The sequence below is a fragment of the Bacidia gigantensis genome (assembly GCF_019456465.1).
Source record: "Bacidia gigantensis strain McMullin 20006 chromosome Unknown contig_245, whole genome shotgun sequence".
In the NCBI taxonomy this organism is placed as follows: Eukaryota; Fungi; Ascomycota; class Lecanoromycetes; order Lecanorales; family Ramalinaceae; genus Bacidia; species Bacidia gigantensis.
The window spans coordinates 1,200,924-1,223,915 of record NW_025408601.1 but is presented as its reverse complement, the minus strand read 5'-3'; the positions used below and the strand labels follow the sequence as shown (position 1 = coordinate 1,223,915).

Here is a 22,992-nt window from a genome sequence, read left to right as displayed (position 1 = left end):
ATCATACAGTAGCTTCTCAAACAAGCCTTGATAATTCTAGAGTCGCGGCCTTTGTGGCTTGAGCACTTCAGAGCTGGCCATGTAGACTTAGCTTGCTACAGTGAGTTGTCATTCCTGTCTCGGAGGATGCTTCACTCCACTGGAGTTCTAGGTCAAGTCAGGCCCCAGCGTGACAGCGGTAGCCTTTGCTGTACTTCTCGCCCGTGCCAGCCTCTCATCGGAAGTCGGACTTCGCTGTTGACGAAGCCGCAAAACAAAGAGGACTTGAGCGTGACCGATAGAGACAGTCTATATGAATCCTTGAGAAAAGGACAAGATAGAGATGGAGCTACAAACGCTTGTCCTATCTTAGCCTAGTTCCAATTCTAGCGTCATGTAACATTTGGCGGAGCCGAGAAAATGGCGAACAAAATCTCGACACCACTTTCGAGACTGCGAACCCAAAGCGCATTCCACATGTGGCTCTTGAGGCCGACGCCGCCTGGGATCGTAGTTGTCTCTAAGCAATTCGTGAGGAGTACGATCTGTCCGTCACGATTGGACGATGTCGTCCTACCGCCCAAGGTACACAGGCCTGCATTATGATGATATTCCCCCTCCACCGCCGCCAGCGGATCTGCCACCGCTACCTCGTGGACCACCGCCGCCGGCGTATAATGGAGGCGACTCTTGGCATTCGCATTCGCGACAAGGCTTCGATTTTGGCAACATCGAGTCTGCACCGAGGTACCCTCCACAAGTGGACAGTTATCGCCCGCCGCGGAGGCAAAGGTCGCCGCGAAGGAATCGTGCAAGGCCACAATATAGCGATAATAGAAATCTGAATCGGCCTGGTGGCCGTCACAATAGTCAATTCGGACGCGGCCCTCGCTTAGCTTCTAATCGCCCACTCCTTCACCATCAACACCAAGACGATAACAGTGAATTAGAGATGTTGGGCGTGACAGGCGGAGCGGCCAAGTACTTAGACGATGAGGAGGTCAGCGATAGCGAAGAGCAGGAAATGGAGCTGTCTGACTCTGATCGGGAGGAAGGTGAAGTAGCCGCTGCCTCATTTGACGGGGTGGCGGATAGTAATACTCTTGAGCCGCCATCGAAACGTCGGGACATCGGTGGGAAGTATGGCGATGCCGACGATCGACCCAAATGGTCTAATCCTGATCCCTACTTTGCTCTACCACCCACTGATGATACTCTCGCCAATCGCAAAGACCCTGTAGAGACAATCAGGAAATATCGGAAGCCAAAAGACGATCAGACCGTCGAGACTAATCAAGTGACAGCAAATGACGATTTCATCTCCTTTGCTATGGATGGTGATGGCGAAGCAGAAACAGATTCCTCGCAAGCTGACGACGACCTAATACTTGCGACCGCCCCATCAGCTCCCCGGCAGATGAAGCCACAGCGAAATGATATTGAGCATTCTCGATCTCTAGAAAGCAGGAAAACTACCACGGAAGACTGGGGTCGCGCATACTATGATCTTACAGATGGTACTAGCCGTCGCAAGCGTGGACATGGTGATATGGACCACAACGAATCCCACCAAATTCTCAATCGCGACTTACTTCGCGCAGACGTCGGCTTGCGTGATGAATGGCGACCAAAACCTAACACTGACTTGGTCCCCTGGCTGCGGCATTCTGCACACATAACCTCCAGTGCTGGGTTTCGCTTGCATAAAGAAATTTGTGACTTTTATGACTTCGTCAGACCGCAAGGATTTGAAGGAGTCATCCGTCAAGAGCTCCTAGATCGCTTAGAGGCTATGATCCATCAGCGGTTTGCAGACTGCAGTGTTCATTGCTTTGGCTCTTTCGCCGCTGGACTTTATCTACCGACGGCAGACATGGACGTTGTTGTAATATCTAATGAGTATGCGAAGTATGGGGAGAGAGCTCTGTGTCGAAGCCACAATCAACTGTACAAATTTGCCGATCATGTTATTAAGTCTGGGCTGGCGAAGCCGGGCTCGGTGAATGTGATTGCGCAGGCCAAAGTCCCCCTGATCAAATTCGTTGATAGCATTACGTCCATCAGAGTCGACCTGTGTTTCGAGAACGATAGCGGAGTGCGAGGTCTCGCTATCTTCGATCAATGGAAAGACCAATACCCTGCAATGCCGGTACTCGTTTCTGTCATCAAGCAGTTCTTAATGATGAGAGGCTTGAACGAAGTTGTTGATGGGGGTATCGGAGGCTATAGCGTCATCTGTTTGGTCACAAGCTTGCTGCAGAACATGTCACTGGTCAAGGCTGGCAAAATGACAGCTGAAGAACATCTTGGTGAAATGCTGATAGAGTTTCTGGATCTCTATGGTAATAGATTTGACATCTCACGCGTTGGCATCGTTATGGAGCCACCTCGCTACTTTGATAAGGTAACATACCCTTCCTCGAGCAAAGCATCATGGTCACTAATTGAACAACAGCACTCTTTCAACAGACCACGCTTTCAACACCCTACGAACAAGCCGTCTCGACCAGATCGACTGACCATCATGGATCCAAACAATCCCGATCGTGATATTGCTGGTGGCTCACACAAGGTCTTGGCGATCTTTGCGCAATTTGCAGAAGCCCAGCGCCGGATCATGGCAGCGATGAAGAGTACTAACCGTCCAAGCTTGCTCGATTGGATGCTAGGTGGCAGCTACCGAGAACTGATTGACCAGCGCGCCCGTTTGAGAAGCTTATACAACGTACGTTATACAGAGTAAGCAAGACAATCTCGTTACCATTACGAGTCTGATAATAGTCGTCCTAGTCAACGTGAGCAACCGAAGTCATTGAACAAGACGGCCCCCCTAAAGTAAGTATCACCACCAAGCCCAAGGGTTCTAAGACGATGCCGCAGACCAGTTCTATGACGAAAGAAGAGGTCGGACAGAGGAGCCGGGCTACGGAACTTAAGAACAAATTTCCAGAAGTTGCCTCTTCAATACCTGACCTACTAGAGAGAGAGGCATTCAAGGGTCTTTCCAAACGCCTTGCTTCTAAACGGTCCACTAGAGACGGCGAGGGACCAACTGAAAATTCAAATCAGAAAGTACTGGCGAAAAGCCTGAAGCAAGAATTCCCGGACGCCAAAATTCCGGAAGCTATCGACAAAAGGACGTTTGACTCCCTTCGAGAGATGTTAAGTATGGCTCGCATCCAAGCTCAGGAAAAGCAGAATCAGGTAACGAAGGAACAAATCGGTAGGACACGGGCAGATCAGCTCAAGCGCGACTTTCCAGATGCTGCTGCAAAAATTCCAAGTATTCTGGATCGAGATGCCTTTGTCAAACTTGCTCGGGAGCTCGAGAACGCCGGCATCAAACGAAACAAGCGAGGACAGGCTTCCTTGCCCGCTCGTCCACCGCTGCCGGAGTCTTCGCGATTCGCTGCTATCAATGCTCCGAACTCCTCCGAACCTCAATTGCCACAGAAGCCGGCACCCACTTTGGAGACGGTTTCACCTGCGACGGGCATAGCGTCTGGCATGTCAAGCGCGGACGCCATTCCTATTGATTAGGGTCCTTCCGGAATGCTTATGATTATGTGTACACAACAGTGATGACTATGTTTCCTCGAAAAAAGTCACTGTATTGTGTACGTAGGATGAGGTGGTCATGTGGGTTCAAGGAAATTTTGTGACGGAACAGGGGCACCGGTGATTGTCTAACAGGATCCTTTCTCTCCCTTGAACAATTGTTCATAACATGCATAGCGGATTAGCTCACAGGCACAGGTAAGGCGCTCGGGACGATACCCATATTCGAATTTGCATAGCTTGAGAATTGCATAACGTGCCTCAGAGGCTACAATGGCGTGAACGCAAGGCACTACAATCTCCCGTGGAGATGGAATCAAACATCAGACTCTCCACTTCGTACATCTTGGTCGGGAGGCTTTGACTCTTCTTCTATTGCTTATGCTGAGATGACATGAACTACTGACATAAAAGTCTATAGATCACGGTTCACCAATTCCCCAGCTTTACGGAGGGCGCGCTTAAATTGAGGGTACACTCAATTTTGAGTCAATTCTCGTGGCATCATGTTCTCGGTCGCGACTGCTCTTTACCGCTGCTGTAGCATTGCTAGAAGCAACAACGGAGAGCACGACCATTTGCGCTGAGCAAGACCTAGGACACCTTTTCTCATCGCAGACGGTGCTTCATGTGCTGCTGCGGAGAGGACCTGCTTACAGATCTTTAAAAAACTGGCAGTCCTTCCTAAGCCCTACATCACCAACACTCTCAAATTCCTATCGACTTCCGAACATTCTCCAACCCTTGAAGGTCCTAAGGATGATTCCACGCTTGCATTCCCTCCTTCAGCCACCCAACGACCTCTCCATTCTCCGCCTCCTCCTCAAAGCTCACTCTGTCGGTACACCACTCCAGCCAATCCTCGGCTCTCACCTGCCCACCAGGGGCATCCATCAATCCCACACTTACGTCGACGACATCCCGCCTCGCATCAGAACGCCAGAACGCGACCGCGCCGCAGGTACCGCAGAAGTCACGGTAGACGCCTGGGGATGAGTTGTAAGTTTTCATTCCCCGCGCGCGGAGTTCGTTGAAATCTAGGATCTGGGATTGATCGTTGAGGAAGTTGGCGGCGGTGGTGGTGGTGGTGAGAAGGCAGTACGCAGATATGAAAGCCCAAGCTTGGAATTCATTTCCGCTTGCTTTTCGGCAAGATCGGCATACGCATAGGCCGGCGAGGTAGCGAGTCAGTCTCTGATGGTCTCCATCTGCTGGGTTCGCTGGGTGTTTGCGGAGAAACCAGGCTTCGTTGTCTGGGTTGTCCTTTTTGGCGTTGTTGCTACGATGTGGGACTACGAGGTCAGAGTAAGGGCCGGCTGAGAAATCCGCCGGGAGATCGCGAGGTGATGATGGTGGGGGAGCAATGGCGAAGGCGATGGCACCACATTTGCAAGAGCAGGAGAGTCGGCTGCTTGATCCAGAGCGTGTTTGCTCCTTGCGCTGTTTGGCGACCTTGTAATAAGAAGGGCCCTCAGCTTCAGCACCGTCATCTCTTTCCTTCCATCGCTTTGAAGAAGGAAACCAGATACTAATACCCCCGTCAAGAGCATCGGCTACGAAAACGTGGAAATTGGACCCGAAGAGAGTCTTCACATCTTTGCGTTCTACGACGCCGGAGGAGGGGAAGATATTCCCAGAGCTGCTGCTCTGAACGTAAACTTTGGCACCACATACGCTACAGAAGTTGCGTATGAGAACGGATGAGGGATCATAGCTTGTCAAGTCACCAGTCATAGCGAAGGTGGAGGTATGTGAGGGAGGGATGTCGAAGGATGTGACTGCTGTTTGTCCGCTTTCGTGTCGACATGTTTTGCAATGGCACAGCTCAAGATGCAAGGGCAGCAACGAAGAAGGAATAGAAAAGCTGCCTCGTACAGTACCACATAGGCAACTGAGGGGCAGACTTATATCTGTTCTATCCTGGGTTCCTGCCCTCGTGTCTGCCATTATTGAAAAGCGATTCAATGCGAGAGCCAAGTTGAAATGACAAACACTCTTAGAGGTCAAAATACTCACTGAAAAAGGTAGGTGGAGGGTCTAATCTAGCGGGGGCACCAGGGGTCTCTGGCAGACCTCGGGCAAGAATACGACTTAGACCAGTCTGAGCTTAGAGCCTTTATATCCTTGTGTGTGAGTGACTTGGAGGCTGAGTGCGGATTATGATCTCAGGTAAGGTATCAAGACAGCCAGGCAGAGGCTCCAAACAGTGTCACTGGTCTTCCAAGCAAATCACCTTATATCTCTTCCATAGTCTGACTTCCTATAGGATCTTCTGTTTTGAGGCCCAGAGCACGACTGTCTGGGCTGGCGGCCGGAGTAGGTAATGATGCAACGGCTGATGACATATCGCCTGCCCTCTGGAAGTTCAGCGGAGGACTTTGCCAAGCGAAGTCGACATAATCCCCCAGTATTTGTCGGATTCCTTGTGCGAGTTGTTGAACCTCCTTTTGTCGTTTCAAGCTCCAGTCACGATCCTGGGTCCCACGACCTGATTCAACTGCAGTGTGTTCACCATTGTCAAGTCCGTCAAGAATGGATCTCCAAACTCGCATTGTCTCATCGAGCTCCTCAATACTGCTAACGCCTATCACGCTCACTCCAATCTTTGGCGCTTCAGGCAAGACCTTTTCCCGTTGCCATGGTATCCCGGACGCTGAATCGCCTTTGGAACCTACGGGTGACCCGTCTCGCATCCAATTCTCAATAGCGAAGCGGATGGCGACTTTCTCGATCCTGTTCTCACTCACACCACACCAATCACTTGCCCTGGCGATGACCTGTCGTAAATGTCGTGGCGAAGGATGGAAGTCACCCTGAGCGCCGATTGGTACACCCATGCGGCGAAGCAGACCCATCCCCAGAACAGAGGCATTTGGCACGACACCGACACCGGCTGCTTCAAGTCTGGGCAGACCCACGCTTTTTAGCCTCGTATTCTGGATAGTAAAATTTGCATATGACATGACGATGTCCAATGGTTCACCAGTACGTTGAAGAATCATTTCGGCAAGCTCACATAGCACTGTTACAGGGTATCCTGATATACCAATGTATTTGACTTCGCCCGTAGTATCTCGAATCCTCCGAAGTTCTTGCACTGCTTTAAGCACTTCCCCTGGCGTTACGAACTCGGCATCATGACAATAGACCACATCAAGGTAATTTGTTCGCAGACTCTCGAGGCTGCGCTTCACGCTGCGCCGTACCCATTGTGGGGAGTAGTCAAATTCTGAGCCTGCAATGCGTCCCACTTTGGTGAGTAGGAAGTAATCTCGTCGAGGGAAATTCTGGTACACGAAGGGCGTATCGAGAGCTTTCCCGAGCAGCTCTTCGGCAGGGCCGTAGTAAGGAGATGTATCAAAGGCACGTACGCCGAGGGACAGGGCGCGATGTACGATACCTGTGGTTGGAAGCTTGTATGGATCTGGGTTATATTGGTCATTGAAGGTGGCTGAGCCACATATGAGGGGTGGTAGGAGATCGGACAATGAAGGTGATGTCTTTGGCATAATGAACTTTCTTTTGTGCAAGGCAGAATGAAGACGCGAGAGAGACGAGATGGAAAGCAAGGGGCTAAGGAATCCAGAGCAGTAGGCAGAAGAGAAGGAAAGATTAGGAAGACGCAGAGCTTTAATGGAAGCTCAGCGGCGCCTAGACACAGACGTACACCGTTTACAATGTGAGGTGCCGGTATGGGATTGATAAAGCCGTGGTTAGTTTGCGGTTGTGTCAAATGCACGCAAAGTGAAAATCGCAGACGATGGCGCAATCCCAATCTATGACGCGCATATCGTGCACGGTTTCATTAGTAATGACTCTACAGCTTACTCCGAGCCTGCCTAATGTGCTTCCAGCCACCGGGAAAGTCAGGAAGCCGTAGATAAGTAAATGGTGCATCCGGTGTGGTTGAGGAAAGACAACGCGTTGGATGCGACGAAGAAGAGGGCTTGGCGGGCTTCGGACGCTAGCCTGCAGGCTTAGGCTTGTTGATCCTACCCTACAGGCTGCTTCGTATGCGCAAATTCCATATCTTAGCGACACCCTCATCAAGCCCACTACGATCAGGTCTAAAGGGTGCCAGTGCTTCAGACATGATCAACCGGCTGCAGCTTCACTCTGATGGAGGTCTGCCACGTTTGCCACGGATACCAGTCCAAGCATGTTCCCACCTTTGCACCGTCCGGCTTGCAACATTGGCTGGAAAAGCCAGAGACAGGGTCGTCACCGCTGTAGACAGTAATACGTATCGAGTCGTCTTTCTTCGACCGAATGGACTTTCACCGTTCGACGGTCTGTTCATATCTTTCAAAATCCAAAATTCTGGAGAGTAGTATTCCCATCCAACGCCTCGCTATGCCTCGCTATGCGTATCTGAACATCGGAACGAGAAGATATGCCTGAGTAGTGTCCGATCACTCTCAATCCTTGTACATCTTTGGTTTCCATCCCTCTTTAAGCTCCTGTTCCCTCGCTGCCTTCTCCTGCGCCTCCCTAACTTCCAGCTCTATCCGCTCCCGCGCCCGTAATATCTTGCTTTGAAGATAAAAGCTTCCTCCTTTCTCGGAGCTGTTCTGGTCAAATAGTCTTTTAAACCTAGCAGTCACACTGTCTATGTAGGGCTGAGCTCCCTGAGGTGGAGCAACATTGAGAATTTTGCACGCTTCGTCGACAGTGAGGCCGTGCGAGGCGAGATTGTTTGTCGTAGCGTCACTGTTGGACGCATTCGCTTTGGCGTATTGTGACGAGACAGACGCTTGTTTCCAAGCCTCTGCAAAGGCACGTCCAAGGACTCTGGAGCCCACTAAGACCACTTGGGTGATGATTCGGTGCGCCTGATAGGGATATTAGGATTGGCTGTCTTTGGAAATATTTGCACACATACCATGGCTGCGCTACTTGGAGTATTGGTGCTTCATCCTAGGCAAATGCAGCTTGACTTCATGTCCAGGAGCCATCGCAGGTAGAAAATGATGTAGCCCGCTAGGAAAGTTTTCGAGATGAAAGGCTTAGTAATCGACCTCGGCTAAAGCGTGGTCGTGCTTGCCGATGGTGAACTGCTTTGATTGCCTACGCCATTTTTATCGCAATGATAGAGGAAGACAGGACAGGGCGGACAGGATGAGACGGCCTTGATCATAGAGAGCTTTGCTCTTGTATGGCTGCAATTGGTTTGTCGTTCCTAGCTTGCCAGGCTCAGAAGTGCTGACATTCAAATATGTAGAAACGGGTTGGATAGAAGAGATGACACCTTCTCCTGCGCCAGCTCATGACCCTGACTCTAGGAAGGTGAAGCCTGATAATCCTACCTCCTCTACTGTCGCAGCATTTTCTCCGATCCAGCCAACAGCATCTCCAGCCCTCAAACAGCGATCTGCAATCTTAGTCCATCGAAAGTCGCCCTTACTTGTTGCTACACCGCCAACCGTTACGCGCGCATTAGCATTCTCGCATCCATTCATTCTACCTTTGAATCAGGCTGTTGGATTACTGACATGGACAAGCGGTGATGCTTGGGAAAGCTTCCTCCTTGTCGCAGGCTTCTGGGCGATCGCGCTGTACGGGGATGTTGCGTTGCGATATGCGGGACCACTCCTTGCCGTCACTACCCTCATCATGCTCATGTACTCTCGACGGTATTCTCCCTTATCGTCAAGTGGGTGGGCTGGGGAGAAAGCACAAGACCCAAAACATGCCTCTGAGAGCAGTATGAAACATCAAAAAAGCTTGGACGAGATCGTTGAAACGCTCAATATATTCACAACAAGGTGTAATCTTTTGCTGGAGCCTTTTCTTCAGCTCACTGAGTTCTTATCAACGCAAAGAACCGCAACTTCCGCGACTACTAGACCTGCGCTCACGTCGTTGTTCATCCGCATTCTCCTTGTTACTCCCGTTTGGATCGGCCTGATGCTTCCACCTCTTCATGTTTTTACTTGTCGGCGTGTTCTCGTCGTAGGAGGCACTATAATTTTAAGTTGGCATTCACGTCCTGCGCGAGTGACAAGAACGCTCTTGTGGAGATCGAGGCTTGTACAGCGAATCTTAGCTTTTGTTACTGGGCTGAACTTCGCCGTGCCTGAAAAGCTTACTGAGGGAGCGGAAGGCCAAGCAACATCCACGCTACCTCGTCAAAAGGATCAGCGTGCTGTAGCAAGTTCGCTTGCTTCAAGCGCGCAGGCGCCTTCACTAGGCGTCCGATTTACGTTCGTTGTCTACGAAAACCAACGCCGCTGGCTAGGGCTCGGCTGGACATATTCTCTGCTGGCATATGAGCGAGCGGCGTGGACCGACGAGCATCTCAATCCCTCGGATCCGAAAGAGGGGTTTCAACTACCCGAGGTTGAAACTGGTACTGCAAGATGGCGTTGGGTTGAAAGCCGGGACTGGCAAGTTGATACGGGTGGAAAAAGCAAGGGTGGCAACTTTGACGGATGGATTTATTATGATAACAAGTGGCACGATGGCCGCCGAGGACAAGATGGATGGGGTCGTTATACGAGGCGCCGAAAATGGTTTCGAGACGCTGAACTCGTCGAGGTTCAGCCCGGTACAGCAGTTGGGGATTCAACAGCAACGCTGAAAGAATCTTCAACGCCAATTAAGGCTACTGGGGCGACGTCCCACAAGTATAGTTCCAGCAAGGACGGGGATGATTCAAGTAGTACTCAGTCCAGAAGACGTGGCTTGTTCAAGAGAAGAACGAGCGTTCCAAGTACCCAGAGTAGCAGCGATCTTTCGTCTCCTACGACGCTTCGTAACGATGAGGACGACAAACACGTCGTTCCTCCACATCATGAACGAGATGGAGACTGGGATGTTGGTGATGACGTGAGGATGGGCTTGGGCTGAAGCACAAATGGCCCTCGGAAAACAGTCGTCAAAATCTTGGTCGCTATTCCAGATATTTGGGAGCATCAGGTCCCCCTTGATTTTATTCAATGAACTTAGCCGCAAGCCTTTGCCGCATAGCAGAGCTATACGGCTACGAGTCTTAGAATCTCGCTGGTCTGTAACGGATATCCCTCTATCAGGGCTGATTCTACTGCAAAAAGAGCATGATATTAGCTGTTGGCCGAAGGCGTCGATATGAGATCACTACCGGTACGACACGACGCAATAGAGGTCAACGAAACATGAGATACTGGGCTTCGGGGACTGGCAAAGCGCTGGCCACAACATAGAGGCGTGGAAGATTAGAAGCAGGTAGGGTCCGCATACAATTCGGTGCCGATCGACAAATCATCAACTTGCGAGCGGTAGGTGGTGTCAGTGCTCAACATTTATCAGAAAGAAATTATAGTATTAAAAACGTTGCGTGTCTGGACTTGGACTGAATGAGCGACCCAATATATCAACTACGTTGTGTATCTCAGTCATTTGCTTTGCCTTCTTCGAGTACTTATCGTTACACGTATATCCCCAGGAGTACGTCAATATCCTGCCACAGTCGTTGCCCATGGGTCAGTGAGTCAGCCTCATGGGAGAGCGACAATATCATTCAATGCTGGATAATAGTCAGTACATATTGGTAGGGACTGCTTTATGCAATCAACTTACTCCACAGCTACCGCAGCCGCAGCTGGCACAGTCACCGCCGCATGAGCAAGTGTTGCAAGAGCAAGGATTCATATTGTTCAAGTGATTTGAAGCTAAAGGTTCGGAGCTAATTCGGTCTTTTGTGGTGGCGACTGCTTTTGCAGATCTTGAGAGGTTCTTGAAGATTTCGTTCGTGTTCCTGCTGAACGAATGTAAGGGAAAGGGGGCGGCAAGGACGACGAACGCTCTATATTCCTGTAGTCTCTCTGTGGTCCCGCACTAAGATACGTGTTCGACCACATCACATACATGATCCCACGCAGAAACCCCGCAACGAGGGGTAGCCATGCAACCTCGCAGCGAATAAGGTTGAAGCTCTAGATTGTCAGCTTTCTGGGCATCTCACGATTGGCCGGGCAGTTCCTTAGGATTTGATGCAAGACATATCGTTCACATGGAGGCTGGATGACATGGACTGAACATTGCAGGCTTCCATTACGCGAATTCCGAAAGGAAAGGTTGGGACTTGGTGGTAGCATTCATCTTCATTCAATTTTAAGCCAAATGAGTGTTCCTTCCACATCATCAATTAGTAACATCCTCATGAAGAGCCATCATGATCGAACGCCATCCACCACATGACACTCAGCAGGCTGCAACTCCATTCCTGACGTCCAAAGCTCCACTTTCCTTCACCGAGTGAGGCTGAGATTTTGAGCAATCCTAATATCGGTGAGGGTCTGGCAAGATGGACAGCCTTAGGAACGTACATTTGCAAGTGCACGACCCTGCTGGACAAGCACACTTATCACCGCAGCTGCATGAGCATCCGGGTGCTGAAAGCTTTGTCAGGTCCAGACTCTTCTAACCAGAGAAGTACTCACCCATTTTCGAGGGATGAATTTGTTGTTTGATGGAGCTTTTAGGTTGTAAAATGGGATTCTCTGCTCTGTTTGATGTTTATGAATGGAGAGATCTAAGGACAGGTGGGGTGAAGTCGGGGAATTTATACTGAAGCCGTTTCAGCCTGTCCGACGTCAAAGGGCGGAGGCGCAGTCCGAGGAACCTATTGCCCAATCCCGAAGGTGGTACAGCATCTAGAGCTGCGCAAGTGAAGCCCAACGCGCCCGTCTTGCCCGAGTCAACTGGTGGGTCAGACTGCCGTTCTCGCCCAAAGTCTTCGTTAAACCCCACCTGCTTTTGAATTCCCATTAGCAACACCTCTTGCAAGATCAGGTGCCCGTAAGCAGGCCGCTACCTGCACCAATCTGCTCGAATTGATCGTCCGAACCAGTCTCATAACCTTCTCACACTAATGACGCTACAGGCGTCTTACATTTTCTTGGACGACCATTTGACCTGATTCTAGAACATTCAACAGACAAGTTAGGTTCTGGAATACACCCCGTTCCGCAGTATTTTCATTCGTGTGATTTTATAGCCTTTGGCCAACCTTAGGATGCTTTCTCTGGGCAGAAATTTGCTCGATTGTAACGTGATGACATTCAGAACGCTTCTTTACCGCGCGGAATCATCAGAACTGCTTTGCCAACTATACTGTCGGCTTGCAGAATTGGTACCAGTAGAATCGTCCTCAAGATGAGAGCGTAAGTCTTTCGGCTTCAATTGTGCACTGTTCAAAATCCAAAAACAACAAAACATTCGTGATCAGCCATATGACCCTTTGTATGCTCAGTATGTGACAGGTGACTGTATTCGATGACCTGGACTGATTCTTATTGGCAATGAAGTGCTCGATATGTCTCAACATGCTGATTTTCTTCATGCTTTGAAAGAACTAATAGACAGAGCACTGTTCAAGAGGGAAGTTCATTGACTTGCCAATTTCTCATTGATCTATCAAACAGAGGACAAAGTACAACATGAAAAATGATACAGCGAGAGTTCGAGTGACTTCCGTGCGCCTCGCCTGTAAACCTGAATCTACATGATATCCTCACTCAAAGCAAAAGCTTTAGCTCTTTAGCACGCTCCTGAAATCTAAGGAGATATGTCGACGGATTTATCTTGCTTAGACGAAAGAGCAGTCTATCAATCATTGAGACAACTTCCTTGTAGTAACATGACAGACTTACTGACGTCGTAAGAAGGGTACCAAAAAGGAGATGCAGTTCAGTGGAAAAGGAGAGAATTCAGGGGCGAGCTAAGGGTAGATGCCAAGGCCACTTCCATGACTAAGCGGGATGGAGCAACTCGCCACCTTCTCGACTTTTCCTTCATTGGATCATTACTGACTGACGGCATTCTGATGAGAAACAGCAGAGTGTAGAGATAGGAGGAGGTGCAGTATCACCATCCTCTTTGCAAAATATCAATATTGGTCTTTGATTGCATCGTTGCGTAGCGCTTTCCTCCCAAAAGACAGACGCGTCATGATTATCCCCAAACCTGGAGCCTGTTTGCCCCTCCCCTCCACAGGCCACTTTCGACCATGTTCCAGTGCATTCTCGTCACGGCCTTACTTTCTATCCAGATGTCGTAGACCGGTCTACGTACGCAACATTCTGCCTGTGGCTGCTTGTATATAGTGTGGCTGAACCTCTGCTTTCTGCCATCCATTAATTATACTTCACTCTTCATCTCACCCTGCCCTTGAACTTTCTCCTATTCTTCTGCAAACACACAAATCAAACAAAACAACTCACAAAGCTCTTCATCATACGTCGAACATGTCGAATCTCCGTGACCTGAACCAGCAAAACTCGTTCATGGATATGCTCTCCTCCTTCAACCGTTTCGGTACCGAGCATCCATTCTCCGCAGCTTTCAACCCAGAAGCTCGTGACCGTGGTCCACCACCAAGTTACGATGGCCCTCAACAACCAAGCCGCGAAGCTAACACCCCTCCGTCTTCTGACGAGGACCCGCCTGCCCCTCCGCCACCAGAGGAAGGCCATCACCCTCACCGTGGACCCTCTCGCGGCCGACACCACCATCGTGGCGGTCACTGGGGCCGTGGCGGCGGCGGCTGGGGTGGCGGCTGGGGTGGTCGTGGTGGCCACCCTTTCGCTCGCTGTGGTGGAGGCAGAGGAGGCCCGAACTTTGGCGGCTTCGACATGAACCGCCTCGCTGACTTCATCGGACAATTCTCCCCCGAAGCAGCAAATGAGATGCGCTCGCGTGATGCTGGCGAACGTACCGGCGGTAAGGACTTCGCACCCGAGGCTGATATCTTCGATACCGAAGATGGCTTTGTTGTGCATGTCTCCCTTCCTGGTGCGAAGAAGGAAGATGTGGGTGTCAATTGGGATGCGGATAAGAGTGAATTGAATATTGCCGGTGTCATCTATAGGCCTGGTGATGAGGCCTTCTTGAAGACCCTGGCGCTCGATGAGAGGAAGGTGGGCGTCTTCGAGAGGAGCGTGAAGCTGGGCAGCAGGGAGAGGCCGGCCTTGGTTGATAGCGAGAGCATCAGCGCGAAGATGGAGAACGGAGTCTTGATTATCAGCATCCCGAAGATGGAGAAGGACTTCGTCGAGGTGAAGAAGGTGGATATCAATTGAGTCCAGGGTCGATAAGGTGCTGCATCATCAGGCGTTAGCATGGCGGCGGCAGTAGTAGGTTAAATAATTGAACACAGACACATCAATGACATCCACTTGCCAGCAGAGTAGCCATTTCACTTCGTCATTGTGCTTTTACAAGCTTGCTAGGAATATCCCTTGCGTGTGATGGTTGACGTTGAATTTGTACATGAAGAGCGGCACTATATATCTGTTTCCCTCAATTCACCTTCCTGTGACTTTCCTCGCCCTTCATTCGTCTCACTAGGTTGTCTGCCATCTGATCAAACACACCACCAACGCTGCTACCCCTTTCTGTATTCATTTCCTGCTCTGCTTCCCTCTTTGTCTCTTCTAATTTCTCCGTTATCGGACCAACACTTTCCGACACCACTAACTTCCTTCCAGCGTCCATATCAGCCTGTCTTTTCCCCTGCAATGCCGCCAGTGTATCGAACGAGCCGACTCCTAGTAATTCCAGGACCTCTGCCTCAGTCGGTATCTTCCCCTCGCTGAGCTTCTCTATCCTTTCCCTGTCCTCTGTCGGTATTGGCGCTGGACCAGGTCTATCCTCCTCTTTCAATCCGCCCATAAAGAAATTGCGTATCTTCGGCCTCATCCTTTTCTGATCCTTCTTTTGCTCTGCCAATGCATTTGCTCGCTCTCGGGTGAGGACAAGGTCTTGCTCGGGTGTGAGGGTTATGCCGGCCTTTTCAGTCTCAATTGCGGCGAGAAGTCGGGAAGAATATATTCGATGCTGTTCATTTATGAAAGCGGTTCGTTTGCGCCGATTGTGGATCAGCATGTCACCGATAGCGAAAGTGCCAACGAAAAAACAAATGCCTGTACTAAGCTGTAAGCGCCCAATTACTCATACCCTCCCAGTCTGAAATATGGGGATATTCATTTGCATTAGAGTGACAGGGAAGTGCATACCACCTGCTCCTATGAGACTGAGAGCTGTGACTTTGTGAGCTCTGTCCGCCCATTTGCGGCCACGAAGTACTATTCTGTCCCATATCGGTAGTGCGGCATTGCGCTGTGCGGTTCTCAGAGCTCGTAGTCGAGCGACTTTCTCTTGCGGTGTCTCTGGCTTTGGTGGAGGAGGTGGTCTGGGTACAGATCCAGGCTCTGCGGTCAAGGGTGTGTTGAGGGACTGAGGGATCGGTCGAAAAGGGTTCGGATTTGAATAGGCGTGAGGTTTAGTCGCTGTGAACCTGGTGGCATTCGCTGCTGAGCGAGCCATATTGTTAAGAGCAGATTGAGAATTGCTAGGTATCGTCTAGGAAGGTTTGAGATTAAGGGCTTCTCTGTATGAAATGACGCGAACTTTTTTGGATGTCACGGAATTCGTCCGCTTGGATTGAAGTGGGATTGCCAAATATCAAAGACCTAACCAATGTTCGCAAACCTCGAAGCACCTTGAATGATGGAAGGGACTGCTCAATACTTCAGTCTGCGTCGAGACGATGCTCGCCGCTTAAATCAATGGAGGTCTTCGGACTGAGAGTCCTCACAATTCAGTCTACACTAATTGAAGCGAATGTCAGGAAGACGTTTCTCTCAATGATCAACTCTCGTCCCTGTCTTCACACGCCCAAACATTCGAATCTGCACGATGGAGTATAATCCCCACCCGTCCTCGAACCTTGCCTCGATTCTACAAACGCTCTCCTCATACACACCTCCAGAAGCTCCCGCGCCTTCCTTAAACCCACGCTTATCTTCAATCCCCAAGGAGGAGTACGACCCTTCCCAATATGATCCCTCTGCTACAGCTTTTCCAATCCAAGAATCTCAATCTCATCTCGCACCTGCTTCTCAGACTCCGCCACCACCCCAATTCAAGCCTTCTAAACCCCGCCCTCCTTCTTCAACGAAGGACATCATGACCTATCCCACCGCCCTCCGTCACATAACGACACACCTCCTCCCACGTCCAGACTTCACATCCAGAATCCAGAATCTCATCCACACACAACACAAGCACGAGCGAGAATGGCATGCCGGCCTCAAGACACTTGAAGATCAGCTCCGCTCACGGGACGCCAGCAGGAAGAAACTCGATGAAGTTCTGGCAGCTGTGGGTGGGAAGGTGTCTTCGTCCGCAGACGGTGGTGGTGGTGCGCAGCAAGCCTTGACGGATGAGGACAAAGAGAAGGAGATGAGACTGTATGAACGGAAAGTTTGGAAGGCGCAGAGCGAGATGGTGAGGGCTACTGAGAAGGAATTGGCGGGGCTGCATGTGCCGTTCTTTGGAGAGGATGTTGGGGTGAGTTGGAAAGGGAAGGAAGGCGAACTGAGAGATTTGAAGGGGAGAGTAGTGGGTCTGTTAGAGGATCTGTGTGGAGAGGATGAGAGGTTGAAAGGATGATGGGGTGTGTTCCTGAAGTGATGAGGTGGTTGATGGGGGAGAACATGCATAGCGATGGCGTTGGGTATACCCTTAGTGTACTGAAATGATTCTGATTTCATGAGCCATAATTGGCATGATAAATAGACCGTGAAACCATCGTTTTGCAGTCATTATGCTGTACAAATCGCCAGATCTCCAACGGAAAAGTCTTGTTTCCATTGCAATAATGCACAAGCGCTGAAAATAGCCGTGATGGATCATCAAACTGGCATCAATCCTCCTTCAGCTGTTCCTCTCCTTCTTTCTTTGCAAAAAGTCGTTCTCCTCTCATATACCCTAATCCTTTTCCAATACTTTCATCAACAGCTCCCCGCCTGTGTTCGAATATCGCATTCATAGTCGCAAGACTAAGCACGAATACCAGAACATCCCCTCCTTTCAATCCTCGCCACCACCCTCGTTTCTTTCCAACTTTCCAAAAGCTGTCAATGCTCATTCTCACGCTGTACAGGACCTGTCCTCGTCCCGCCTTCCTGTCAACGTATGCCCACAAGCCGCCTAAGCCGCCGCCTAGTATCCATCTTGATCGTGGCAGAAAAGTGCGAGGGAACAGATACTGGAAAAGACAGATGCTGCCCCAGCTGGTGCCTATAGCACCCGTGATGAATGTGGTGGTCCGGAGAACTTTTCTCGCTAGGTGGTTCAGCTCGGACGCCGGATCGGCCAAGATTTTCTGATATTTTGGTATTGAAAAAAGGGCGTAGAAGGCGGCGAAGAACTTTGCAAGGGTAGGAAAGGCTGTTAGAAGGTAGTTTGCGAGTGTACGTGCGCACGACGGATCGGTTGGGTGAAGGGTCGCACATGACAGAGCTGTATGTGCAGGATGTGCTGGGGAAGTAATGGGAGACAATTGATTCAAGCTGGGCGGGAGTGTTTGAAGAGAGTTCGGGAAAAGGATTGGGGATACGAAAGACCTATTGGTTTAAGCTTTAGCTCTTGAGTCCTTAACGGGATGTGATACTTACGGCCAATTGAGTCTCGACATCTCTGCGAGGCTATCCACTATAGTGTTGGTACTAGGCCATTGTAGATGAGATGGGTAGTTTGCTGGTCGCTTCTGTACGTAGTTGGGCGTGTATTCCAGAATGAAGTCGCCGTAAGCCTAAAAATATAAGTCATGTGTAGACCTTGAACGCCGAAGCCCTGATGATACCTTTGGAAAGCAGTCGCGGTCGAACACAAATGCATGCAATAGCTGGCCCGTTGCCAATGGCATTAGCATCCAACTACCCCACCACGGCGGCTTTCTGCTGAGCCAGCCAGCATCATCAGCAGCATTATACAGAAATTCCAGAGCCCTTGTGGCGCAATATATTGCGATTGTGATTCGAAGTTGATCAGCAGGATACACAGCAAGGGCGAACCCGGCAAGACTGGCTGCGATCGCAGGCGCAAATCGAGAAGTCAGAGCGCGAGAGATTCGAGGATTGCGGCGCCGGAATGGAACGGCATCTTTAGAGAGGAGATTGGATCGAAATCGAGAGAAGAAGCGAAACAACAAGCGATGCAAAAGCAGGATCGACGAGAGTGAGAGTGAGAGCCGAAGAGCAGGAGACTGAACGAGGGATGTCTTTGAATTTCTTAATCTAGGAGTCAGAACCAAATCACCTCGAAAATGCAAAGAGAGCCAACCTTTTCTCCGTTTTCCTTGCCAGCAAACGGCTGCTGATGATATCCCACGACTTCAAGGCGGTTTGAGAGACGGCAAACACGCGGATGGACGCCCTGACTGCAGCTGCATTGTAATCGTCCCTACTCCATACGGAGGTATCTGAGACTGATGGACAAGGCGATCTCCTGCGGACGACTCGTGGTGCTTTGGTCTGAAGATACCGTTGCAGCGTGGCGTACTCTTCTTTGCTAACGGTATACCGGAGCGCATTGCGAAAGATTGGGCCTGGCTTTCGCTTTCTTGGACTAGGAGGAGGGGATGGATACACGCCTCCTTCGTCTGTCGCTGCCATCACTTCTGTAGCTTGTCATGAATTGTTGACGACGAGTTGCACGCGTCTTCAGGAGAAGCCTTTGAGCCGAGGTCATGTTGTTAAAGCTCGCAGGCCTGTCATCAAAGCTGCGCATTTCTCATCACGTATGTCTGGGCTAGTGGGAGGCGAGTCTTTGAAAACAATCTTCACAACTGAGCCCTGATGAGAGCACGCTCTTGTCACAATAATACCTTAGATGTTGAAGCATCTATCATTACAACTTTAAGATGCCTCAGAAGTACACATAGCCCTTCCACTTGCCTCGAACACTTCCTTTGCACTGGTTCTATGTGACGTAGCATTTCCACCTTTTGGATTGCTTGTGACTATGTACGCCCAGTGACGAAAATTATCCATGTGCGACAAAAATTTCTTACCCTTTGAAGTATCGAACGTACTCGGATGCAAAGGATGTTAGCCTCTCAATCTCAGTATGTGCTTTCGGAATCCCAAGGGAAAATGTCGTCCTCTGGAGCAAGTTGCAAAGCTTCAAACGGCAACATGGCAGGCCGCGTGCGGCTGGCTCAAGCCTTTGACTGGTTCATGTATTGATTCATTATCGTGATCAACCTTCGAGAGGCATGCGTCAGGATTACTGCTCATGCACCAATACATCGGCCTGTGGTCGCGGGCTCGTGGGAGTGAAGCAGAGGTATGAATTCACACTAGGCATTAGCTGCATTCTCGCCTTGAATGTATAGAAGTGTTCCGAGCAAAGAGAGTTCCCCGAACGTTAGTCCAAATGCTCCTCGGCCTGCATGAGTCTTCGCTCAAGCCTAGTTGAGGATATGTAAATCCAAGCACTCGGCATGGGCACCAATGAGATTGATGCCAGGCAAGCCGTAATACTAGCTCATCTATGAGGGATTGGATTCTGCTACTTGGTCGAGCATTTCCGATAGTCACCAACTCAATACAATAGCCAGATCATCCCTTTTGAACGCAGGAGAAATGAGGGGTACAACACCGAGAATATCCGATGCATAAGTGCGAAGCACTCCAAAATTGAGGTAAGCGGGCAAATGAATCAATGAGAGAAAGCAGCTTCGGCAGAGAACAGGATGGAAAAGATCATTGAGATATAAATCAGCATTCCCTACCTGCAGTGTCTGCTTTGCGAACCTACATCTCAAATCCTAAATACTGTGCTTAATTTTTTACCACTGCTGTAGGACATCATTATTTGTATACCAAGAAGAGTGTCGCCTAGATATAAGTCATGAAGTTGAATCTTAGCGTCGCGGCACTTCTGGCCAGCTTGACTGCTTATGTATATGCTGTTCCAACAGATGCTGACTTTCCGGACTGCGTGGTATGGCAATCATAGTGCCATGTTTCTTGGACCTAACGAGCCCCAAGCAACCTTGCGTTGACGACGCCGCGAATATCTCTGGCTGTGGCCGCCACGAACCTGCTTGCTACTGCAAAAGCAAGTCCTTTCTCACCTTTGTCAAGGCATGTGAGGAGAAAGCATGCACTCCTGCAGAGGTCGCACGTAAGTGTAGTGTCCCTACGCAAGTCTATTATCGCATAGGCATACGAGCCTCTCCAGATCTTGCACTGCATACGCTCTTGGTGTCTTGAAAGACTAACGAGCGTGCTGAGTCTTTAGTTGTTCATAAGTTATCATATGAAATATGCATACCAGAGGGTGGTATTCACCCTAGCATGGTCACAGCTTTTGCACCTGCGGAAACTGGTGCTACCGAAGATACTTTTGTCGTCCAAGGGCTATGAAGAGTAAGGAGCTTTCAACGATGCCACGATATTGGCATCTCAACAGAAAGACTTGGTCATGTGGCGGAGGACCCCCCTGTCTCACAGTCAGGCGTAGCGCCCCCTGAGCGATTGCGAGCCTCAAGCGTCAATTAAGATATATCTCAAAGAAACTTGAAGCATGTACATTTCGTAAAAGAAATTGAACACATTTCTCGAGTGGCAAACGCTGAACTTTTCTTTGAAAAGAGGGTTTCAAATTGATCTTGATGAAATTCAACCTTCGCAAGTGCACAATGTCCTAGAAGGACATCTATCGATGAATTTCATGAAAGAAAGCCTCTTTCCCAGAAAGGACGAACTTCTCGACTCAGGGACACTAGGAATGACATTTCAAAGCAAGGCAGCCTTCTCATAAAGAATCATTGTCCCTCTCCATAAGTACCCTTTCCCGCGGAGAAGTGAGCCTTCATCAAAAACTAAGTGCTGGGCTTTGCAGCATGAAAGTGCCCCTTCGTTCTTTACAGAAGGTTTCTGCGTCCGTCTCTGGTGTTCGGATGGAGGTCAATCAACTCCGAGATCAGTGCGATCCAATTGAAGTTTCATATGTGCTTGACTGACCAAAGACATGAAAAGCAGATGGTGGTGAAGTGCTTGCCAAAGGACGCTCAGGGTCTTTGTCTTAGGCAGCATAACTTCCGAGTCTCCATTGATGTGCTACCAGCAGTCTCTTCACAGGATGCAAAGTGACGCAAAGCCAAGACCAGGGCCAACCGCTCTACTCCCATGCAATTTTTGTATATTAGCACTGGAGTGTAAAGCAGCTGGAGTCGGGTAAAGTGTGCAGTTTAGGCTCGAGAGGCCCGTGACTAATTGAGCCGCTAGTGAGGATCGTTGCCAAGGCTGGTTCCCCCCATCCTCGCCTTAGCAAACGTGCAGGAGTACGTTGAAGTCATGATGTGGTTGTAGCTCCAAGAACTGAGATCACGAGGATGCTGGCGATCACTTCTTTATAAGACTCATCGGACCCTGTGGGCGGGGAAATGGGCAATGTTATCGGTGCAATCAGGAATCCTTAGTCGCGAGAGGGTTTCTGACAGCTGCAGGGTGAGTCTGCGTAGCAACGGCCCTCTGCGGGCAAACGACAACAATTGCTATTGGCAGAGTAGCATTTGCGTCGAAGCAATCTCTGGCAATCATTGGTAGATCAATGGAATTTTTGACTGTATGGAGCTTAGTGACAAGTGTAATGGGCGGAAAGAGACGGAAGACTCGACCGTTTTGAGGCTTGGCGGCCTTCCCGCCGCTAAGGGACCTTATGCGCGCCGTTTACGCACACACCGACCGGTTTATTACTGACTCCGCATTTTCCCACCTGTTCGCTCTTTTGAATGAACAACCTTTCCACCAACCGCTGAATTTCTGACGTGTTTACGCGTCCAAGCTCCTCCATTGACGACTCTCTTCTTATCACTCTTGTCTCATTCTATCGCATCTGAACTTGTCAGGTATCTTGGGGAAAGCACACGACACACAACCGTAGGGGGAGCTCACTTTCTTGCGAGAACGAGCCCCGGTTGTGTACAGTGAGGATCAAAGGTCATCTTGAGGAAATGACATTGACACATGCTACAAGAACACCCGCCAACCCCGACAGCTTTCCTACCGTCCAGCTCTTCTTCTTAGCAATATGTCGAGTTGCGGAACCTATTGCCTTGACCTCATGCCTTCCATACGCCTGGCTGATGGTCAAGCACTTCAAAGTTGGCGAAAAAGATAGTGCCTCCTTCTACGCTGGAATCTTCATCTCTGCATTCGCCCTCGCCGAAGCCCTCACTGGCCTCTTTTGGGGCGCTCTCTCCGATCGAGTGGGCCGCAAACCTATACTGCTCGGAGGATGCCTTGGCACTTTGGTATCCTTGCTGGTCGTTGGCTTCTCCACCAACTTCTGGGTCGCACTGACCGGTAGAGCGTTAGGAGGATTGCTGAGTGAGTTTCCAGCGGACTTTTGGACTCCCATGCTACGATAGCTGACGGGCTCCCCCACAGATGGGAACATTGGGTATGCCAGCTTGCAAATGATACCTATGCCGTGACCGTGCCCCTGTGCTTTCGTCTGGGTATACTTCGGGACTTGATGTTGACATTGATGGTGCATAGGGTAATCCAGACCATGGTTGGTGAGCTGGTCGTCAATCCGAAGCATGAACCGCGAGCTTATGCTATTATGTGAGCATTACCCCGAATGCTATTTGTCCCAACATTTTCATGCTACAAC

General features: G+C 50.0%; 8 protein-coding genes across 8 annotated transcripts; 4 read left to right on the top strand and 4 right to left on the bottom strand.

Moving 5' to 3' along the window:
• Positions 1–544: 544 nt before the first annotated feature.
• On the top strand, positions 545–3,519 carry KY384_005421 (uncharacterized protein; the record flags this gene model as incomplete). Its single annotated transcript, XM_044813922.1, has 3 exons — positions 545–2,718; positions 2,770–2,814; positions 2,865–3,519. 3 exons carry the CDS (start codon positions 545–547, stop codon positions 3,517–3,519), a joined length of 2,874 nt encoding a protein of 957 aa, XP_044669223.1.
• Positions 3,520–4,290: 771 nt separating this feature from the next.
• On the bottom strand, positions 4,291–5,271 carry KY384_005420 (uncharacterized protein; the record flags this gene model as incomplete). Its single annotated transcript, XM_044813921.1, has 1 exon — positions 4,291–5,271. One exon carries the CDS (start codon positions 5,269–5,271, stop codon positions 4,291–4,293), a length of 981 nt encoding a protein of 326 aa, XP_044669222.1.
• Positions 5,272–5,771: 500 nt separating this feature from the next.
• On the bottom strand, positions 5,772–7,046 carry KY384_005419 (uncharacterized protein; the record flags this gene model as incomplete). Its single annotated transcript, XM_044813920.1, has 1 exon — positions 5,772–7,046. The coding sequence occupies one exon, from the start codon at positions 7,044–7,046 to the stop codon at positions 5,772–5,774; it is 1,275 nt and encodes a 424-aa protein (XP_044669221.1).
• Positions 7,047–7,955: 909 nt separating this feature from the next.
• On the bottom strand, positions 7,956–8,422 carry PAM16 (mitochondrial import inner membrane translocase subunit TIM16; the record flags this gene model as incomplete). The annotated part of the gene is made up of 2 exons (XM_044813919.1): positions 7,956–8,369; positions 8,420–8,422. The coding sequence occupies 2 exons, from the start codon at positions 8,420–8,422 to the stop codon at positions 7,956–7,958; spliced, it is 417 nt and encodes a 138-aa protein (XP_044669220.1).
• Positions 8,423–8,778: 356 nt separating this feature from the next.
• KY384_005417 (uncharacterized protein) lies at positions 8,779–10,386 on the top strand (the record flags this gene model as incomplete). Its single annotated transcript, XM_044813918.1, has 1 exon — positions 8,779–10,386. One exon carries the CDS (start codon positions 8,779–8,781, stop codon positions 10,384–10,386), a length of 1,608 nt encoding a protein of 535 aa, XP_044669219.1.
• Positions 10,387–13,763: 3,377 nt separating this feature from the next.
• On the top strand, positions 13,764–14,597 carry KY384_005416 (uncharacterized protein; the record flags this gene model as incomplete). The annotated part of the gene is made up of 1 exon (XM_044813917.1): positions 13,764–14,597. The coding sequence occupies one exon, from the start codon at positions 13,764–13,766 to the stop codon at positions 14,595–14,597; it is 834 nt and encodes a 277-aa protein (XP_044669218.1).
• A 220-nt stretch (positions 14,598–14,817) lies between these two features.
• Positions 14,818–15,843, bottom strand: KY384_005415 (uncharacterized protein; the record flags this gene model as incomplete). Its single annotated transcript, XM_044813916.1, has 2 exons — positions 14,818–15,450; positions 15,520–15,843. 2 exons carry the CDS (start codon positions 15,841–15,843, stop codon positions 14,818–14,820), a joined length of 957 nt encoding a protein of 318 aa, XP_044669217.1.
• Positions 15,844–16,215: 372 nt separating this feature from the next.
• On the top strand, positions 16,216–16,971 carry KY384_005414 (uncharacterized protein; the record flags this gene model as incomplete). Its single annotated transcript, XM_044813915.1, has 1 exon — positions 16,216–16,971. One exon carries the CDS (start codon positions 16,216–16,218, stop codon positions 16,969–16,971), a length of 756 nt encoding a protein of 251 aa, XP_044669216.1.
• Between the last annotated feature and the right edge of the window lie 6,021 nt (positions 16,972–22,992).